The 7,363-nt window shown below is 38.2% G+C and overlaps 1 protein-coding gene across 2 annotated transcripts; it reads left to right on the top strand.

Moving 5' to 3' along the window:
* Nucleotides 1–1,600: 1,600 nt before the first annotated feature.
* LOC103709558 (uncharacterized) lies at nt 1,601–6,654 on the top strand. Of its 2 annotated transcripts, none has more exons than XM_039130399.3 (3): nt 1,601–2,187; nt 4,906–5,024; nt 6,347–6,654. In XM_039130399.3, the coding sequence occupies exons 1-3, from the start codon at nt 1,826–1,828 to the stop codon at nt 6,367–6,369; spliced, it is 504 nt and encodes a 167-aa protein (XP_038986327.1). In that variant the 5' UTR covers nt 1,601–1,825; the 3' UTR covers nt 6,370–6,654. The 2 variants fall into 2 exon arrangements, with proteins under 2 accessions (XP_038986327.1, XP_088564096.1); XM_088707970.2 differs by lacking the exon at nt 6,347–6,654 and adding an exon at nt 5,116–6,340 and having other exon boundaries at nt 1,603–2,187.
* Nucleotides 6,655–7,363: the final 709 nt, after the last annotated feature.

Below are 7,363 nucleotides of genomic sequence, written 5' to 3'. Positions count from 1 at the left end.
CCCATATCAATCCAATCCAGCTCTAACCTAAATCCTATAAAAAAGGAAATAAAAAAATTTCACAGATTTTTTTTTTAATGTCCAACAAACCTCTAGATGGGATTTAGGTTAAAACAAGGACGGGCATTCAGAAGAAAGGAAACAAAGGCCGAGCAGACTAACAGACCTAATTTCTATAGAAAATTCAACCAAATTCTGCGAGATTTTCGGATGGACCCTTTAGCAGCTTGGAGGCCTGCAAGAGTTGTGTAGATAGAGAGTGGAGAATGCAATCATGCATGTCAAAAAGCAAGAAATGTAAGTGGAAGCATAAGCATGCATTATATCCAGCGCCAATCTTGCAATGGAAGACGAGTTGAAATCCTTCACATGCTTTACATTGAATGACATGAGATATGTTACTCATAAGAGACTAAGCCAGATGATTAGCTAAGATTTTCATTTGCTCAACATTACATGTTAATAAAGATTTAACAACTCCATTGAATTATTAGTTTTTATCTAGATGGAGCAGTTAGTAGAACTAGTATGCGGCATACGTAATGCGTTTGACCTAACAAAATGAAATGCCAATTCAAGCAAGAAAACAAGAGGGGAATAACGACCATAATCCCCACAATTGACAGTTTATATTACATGTAAAAAAGATATATTTCTTTCCTATAGGGAAGTTGCTGGGTGATAAATAAGGGCCCTATTTATATCACCAACTACTCTCAACTGACAACTATTACAACTCTTGACCCATGATCATCTCAAGGTTGGGTTGGGGCAAACCAAACCATAGTTCAATTAATCTTGTTACAATCGACTACTACATCCCAATGTGTTACTATTCAATTAAAAGAAATCAAAGTCTTGCTACTTCATTAGCCATATTAATATCTATAAGCTGCGAATCTTCGATGAGTTCCACGAAAGTAGCCAAGATAGCTCAATCATGAGAGCAACAGATGCAGAAACAACCTTTGCTAATACTCTACTTAAGGTACTAGATGGACAAGAATACAGACTACACTCCAAGTACCCACGTGTATTCACCATGTCAACCAAATTCCTTTGAGCATAAAGAGTAGATGACCCTTTCAAGAAAGACTCATACGACTTAAGATTCTATAATAGAATAGATGGCCTAAAAAAAGAAAAAATTGTTGCTGCTACCTACCCTATGGAAATGCATCAAGAGAATAGTCTCTATATAATGCCATATATGGTAGACACTGGCATTAGAATGCCTCTTATATTATCTTGGTTTTACCAAATTATATTAATTGAGGTATCCCAGAACCGTCAGTATTGGCAGCATCAGACAACTGGCAACTAGTCCAGTTTCATCTTGCATGCAGGCAAAATAAACGCCACACTTGGTACAGCCCGCAGGGGATGATCAGCCGCAAATCATGGAAGAGCAATGGAAACTTATCCAAAGAGAGTGAAGTCAGGGAGAAAAAGGAAAAAAGAGAAAAAAAAGGGGACCAGCGCCCACTCGCCCACGCCATAATCCACATTCCCTCACCCTCGTTCCTCTGTGGACCCCATCAAGGTAAAAAAAAAAAAAAAGGTGGCGGTGACTCCACGCTCACCTCACTAATTCTCTCTCTCTCTCTCCACAGGGAGAAGTTAGAGCCCACAAACGACGGAAGAGAATGGGAGGAACCCCACGTTGAGCTGTTCCCAGCTGAGAAAAAATGCAGTAGCCGAGCCCCCCACCTGCCTCCACTTCGAACCTCGCCCCCCCCTCTCCTTCTCTCTCCCCCCCAGTCTCCACACACACACAGAGAGAGAGAGAGAGAGAGAGAGAGAGAGAGATTGAGCTTTGGCTTCCATGGAGGAGTTCAGATCGAGGTCGTGTGGGGACGGGAGGATGGAGATGGAGGTCTACGGGAGCCGGACGGCGGGACCTCCTGCATCCGGCCTCCACGACCTCCGGTGCTACAGCGCGTCCTATGCGTCCTCGCAGCAAAACGGCTACCAGGTCCCCAGGGAGATCAAGCTCAAGAAGGGGAAGACAACGGCGGGGTCGTCTTCCTCCAAGAGTGGGTGGAGCCTCAGTGATCCGGAGCTACAGAGGAAGAAGAGGGTGGTGGGCTACAAGGCCTACGCCATGGAGGGGAAGATGAAGGGGTCGCTGAGGAAGAGCTTCAGGTGGCTCAAGGAGAGATACACCCAGGTGGTCTACGGCTGGCGGTAATTCCTCTTCTCTCGGTATATACCATACCATCTCTCTTTCCCCCGCTCCTGGTATGGTGTTATGTTTTGGAAGTATTCTTTTTTTTCTTCTTCCTTTTCCAGTCTATCAATACGATCTCATGAAAAGGATTGATTTTTTTTTTAAAAAAAAAACTTTCTCGGCTGTCTTGTTTTTGAACATCGCCTTTTTCCAGGTTCATGAATCTGATCTTATCAAACAAGAAAAAAAATGATTTTTTTTTCTTCTTCTCTCCTGCTATCATGTGCTGAATGTAACCTTAATCCAGGTCCATGAATCTTACTTCATCACAAAAGGTGTTTTTTTCTTCAAAAAAGATTCTGTTTTTTCTTTATTAGGATCATTGGATCAATTGTCTTTTTTTTTCCTCCCTTTTTTATATGTCGTCAAGATGTAATGAGCTTCTGTGCGAGTTAATAAATTCTGGTAGCTATAAATTCTTGATATGATAAGTTGCATCGATTTCACTGACGTCTGTGTTTGTAAATAATGTGATAAATGGACAGTTCAAAGCTGGGTGCATGGTATGTTCCTCTATATGAAAGCTGTAAGTCAATAGTATCGTTGCTATTCCTTTTGGAGTTTGAAAAAATGGTATTTTTTGAACAGAATGCTAAATCTAAGAAACTGAAAACCACTTTCAGTCCTTCAAATTGTTGTTGTTTTTCTTGCTCCTGCTGCTGGTTCCTGTTATACAGCCAGCTTGGCTAGACTGGATAACACATAACTAATTGAGCAATAAATAGCAATATAAATTTACTGAACAAAGATATCACAGGAATTAGCATGGTATATCTTTCAGGTGAGTTTTTTTCTCAATAAAAAGGAGTTAGACTAATCTGTCATTCTGATGGCTATTCAGTGAAGTGTTGAGAAATAAGTTTGGGTTGATTAGGACCCATCATGGCTAGTTGAATATGAAACATAGGCAAATAATAACTGTACTTTTTTAGCTTTTATCATGTGTTATAATAGAGTACTGGGAAACCAAAAACCCATTTATCTAATTTGTCTTGCCTTGGTATGTTTTGTATTTTTCTAGGGAGCTTACGTCGTCATAGTTTTTGGATATTAGCTTTTTCCCTCCTATTATTTGGGAAGCCAGTGACTTGCAAAACCATTTGCTTATGCAGAATTGTTTTTGCATATATGTGGAATACAACTTGTGCACCCATTGTTCTCTGTTCCTACTGTGGAGGTAAAGTGCCCTTAAAACGAAACTCTCAAGTGAACTTCGGACCACAGTCTTCCTTTAGGTCCTTCATGGATGATGAAAGCCTCTTTGCTATATTGTGCTGTTCGCTTTTGGTGGTTCTTTCCCTTTGGCTCCGCAGAGCTGAGCAGTGTTCCATTGCACTTTGTAGGAAGTACACACGGCCCTCTTGTAGATTACTTCTTCCCATATCCAATGAACTCCTTGAATGCAAGATATTGTTGAGATTATCTATTTGTGTGATATTTGAATAGTTGTTGACATGCATTAGGAATGCTTTCTGAAAGACTAGAAAATTTTGTTTCAAGGAGGTTATCTCTTTTTGATTTTTGTGAGGTATTTGTATTGATGAGGGTCAGGAAAGCAGGTTCTTTTAGGATGATGACTAGGGCTGCAAGTGGATTGGAACGACCCATCTCCATTCTGGGACAGGTCTGAAGTTAATCAGGCCCAACCCGACCAGAAGTTATTTGGATTAGGCATGGATTCAAAAACATAATGCATTTTAATTATGGGTTGGACTTGGATCACTAAATTCCTAATATGAACCTGAAGCATCCTGATTCAATCGCAAACTGATATAATATATACTTCAAAATCCTCCTTAAATATAAGAACTTAGTTTTTTTTTCATATTTCTTTTTTGTTCCGGGTTAGAAAGGGCCCCTAGGCATTCTTTGTAACTATGTTAATAATTTATTTTGTTAATTATAGCTATATATAGTTATCAATCAAATCATATGTAATTTTATAATGTCTACATGTTGTATACTATTATTTTATTTGATAATATGTTTGTGATATAATTAGCTAATTAATTTTTATATTTTTATTATGGTCTGTATTTAGATTATTTTTGACCCGATTTGATCTAAAAAACCTGATGGATTGGTAAATTAATATTATACCCGATCTGATCCAACTAGAAGGGAATTGGATTAGGTTTAGATTTAATTTTTTGACCCATTTCAAACATGGATTGCTTTTAGGTTATGCCTCTGCCTATTCAACCAGACCTGCTTATAGCCCTAATGGCTGGAAGTCTTTGCTTGAGACAACTTGTTTGCCTCTCTGCCTTTATCACTATGTCTCTTGTCTCATTCTTTTTCATATTTTCTTCTTACTTCCATCTTCCCTTTTAATCCTTTATTTGTTGATCAAGTCTTGCTATAGTCCGAATAACATCTCGTCTCATTGATTAAAAAAAAAGGGGTGCTTGATGATTTAAATTCACTCAATGAGCAACAAGGGATTTTCTTAGGAAGTCTATCTCCAACCTTTTGCAAGTTTGAAAGCAAAAATTGGTAAGAAAAATTTTTAGACATGCTGATGCCTCTGACATATATTTGTGATATAAAGATTGTATTGCAATACATTGGGTGCATCATTGGATCTCAATTTTCTCGTTCTCGTATATCAATTAGATAAAGGCAGTTAAGTCATGAAATATGTTTTCCGCTGCTTATTAATATATTGATTTCAGGAACATGACTTATATTACGAAGTTAAAGCAAGCTGCTGGGATTGAGGTTGGGTTTGGGGGAGGGCGGGGACGGAGGGGAATTGCATACATTACAAGCCTTGTGCTATATTCTCATCAAGGTTTTTTTTCTAATTTTCTATTTCCCTTAAAAGGTCTCAAAATTTTTGGGTTGAAGGATTATACTTATGTCATATTTTCCGTGGCCTAAAGAGGAATATTTGGCAAATGTGGATTGATGAAGGCAATCCCAAAGGCTTGGGACAAGGCTTGGTGGTCGTGGTTGTGTTTTCTGTATCTAAAGAGGAATATTGTGCAGAGCATATATGTTGCTTGAAAAGAACATTTGATGGGTGATATGCTACTGATTACCAAATAAAAAACAGAAAATATTTTTTTTATGATACCTCAGTGATGCTTGGCTATGTCATATCAGAGTTCCAAGTCTGTGAACTGTCACATAAAAAAAGCCATATGACTTATCCTTTCTCAATCTTTCTTTGTTATGCAGCTAACAGGACTATTTGGAATACTTTGATGACCTAAATTGTATAGTTGTCTTCTTTTGATTTGTATTAGCAATCTTAAATAATTGGGTCCCGGTTAGTTTATGATACTAGAAAATCAGAGAGAAACTTTGCGCTATGGCTTCTAGATTTGTAAATCTATAAGAGTGAGCTTGGCCATCAAGAAAGGCCAAAAAATAGCCCCGGAAGCAAATTCAGATCTGGTATATTCTAGTCATATCGAGTCTATCCATCCTATAAATTGGTCTGGACATTTTTACTGAAAACTAGTTTCTTTCAGTTATCTAGGTTTGAACTGTATAGCCTGTATATGACCAGTCTGCGAATTGCTTATATTCATATCAGCATTTTGCATTGTTATATTTCACATCTCGTCTTTTGACTTTCTGCTCTTTTCATTGTTATGTTGTGGATCAAGTGCTAGCCTGATTTGTTGAACTAGTAACAATGCCTACTGATCAGTTCATTTTAAAACACGTCATTACAGTCCGATAATGTTGTTCTGCAGTAATAGCATCAATTTTCTCTAAATGCGTTGTTGTGTTTATAGGATGCTAATGATCCTACACTAAGAAATTCCCGACACCATTGTAACATTAATTTTGGGGGACTGATATGCAAAGAAGAATGTGGACATTGTAAACTCTAATGGATTCAAAATGCTAGATTTTGAATGTGCTGGTTGGCCCTTTTTCAGCTTAACGCTGATATCAACAAAGAAATTCTAGCTAAATCAAACATAACTACAACATTAGAAATGTTATGTTCAATAAATCCTTTTCCCACTCTGCATTGCCTTTTAGTGGGTCTTGATGACTTTGAAGTGAAGAACAAGACTCGGTAACTTTGAATTTTCAATTGATTTCTTTCGAAAGTGAATTTGGAATTTTGATTCAATTCTTATGATACAATGACAGGTGAAGAGTTTGACATAGCCTAGCTGCAGGTCAAATCTTATCGTCAATGAGTCAAGGAGGTTCTGCATCACATTTCCTGCTCATAATTGATGGCAAGGGGGAAGGATGTCAAAAAGCCCTTCCCAGCCCTATCTTATGTGTTTTCCTTTTATTTAATTAAAGTCTGTATGCATGCTTAGATGGGTGCTTTTAGTATAAGATGTCTGCCAGATATCATTGTATCTACGAATCCTCAATGCTAAGTCTAGCAAGCTAATGAACCATGTCCTCCATCCAAATCTTCAGGAATGTCATGCGGCATCCGTAAATTTCAGTGTTGTTCTACAACAAGCCTATAATTTCAACATTCTGCAGCAGGCTGCCGGGATCAAATAATAGCTTTCCTACATCCATGTTCGTCAATGGGGATTGCGACTTTGTGACATATTCTGTTGCCATATATCAATCTCATGTCAGATTTCAATTCCTCAGAAAGCTTAAAGAAATCTGCTGGGATAGAGCTTCAGTTGGTTGTCGCTGCTATACGTCCAGCCATTTTAGTAGGCATGCTACTATCAAGGCTCCCAGGAGAAGTATAATACTACCTCACCTCTGTCAGCCATTAGATCAGGGCCTATTTGGACCCTAGATAGATGATACTATAATCCGTTTCCAGATCCCTGATGGATTCCGGTGGTACCTCAGCTCACTTGGCCCTGCCTTCTCCACAGTTCCCACTTGCTCGGTCGATAAATGCGATCGGGGCTTCCAAGCTGCCAGAAAATTCCAATTAACGTTACTTGTCTTCAGTTTTTAGGCCCAAGGAGAAAAATGAACTAGACGGAAGAACGGGGACGATGAAACCATTATTTTTTATTATTATAATTTTTATAGAATATTTGGTAGTACTCTTCTTTCGGTTTCAAAAAAGAGCGAAAAGGGAAAAAAAAAGAAATAGAAGTTTATGAAATGCTATCTTACATCAATCTCCATCGGGTATTTTACTAATCTGGAGAGAAACAAAAAGTAAAAAAAAAA

This window comes from Phoenix dactylifera, chromosome 12, assembly GCF_051530095.1.
Source record: "Phoenix dactylifera cultivar Ajwa chromosome 12, Ajwa_hap1_PhDact_Kaust_v1.1, whole genome shotgun sequence".
Taxonomy (NCBI): Eukaryota; Viridiplantae; Streptophyta; class Magnoliopsida; order Arecales; family Arecaceae; genus Phoenix; species Phoenix dactylifera.
Note: the sequence above shows the minus strand (reverse complement) of the source record. Positions and strands in the feature narration are given on the sequence as shown.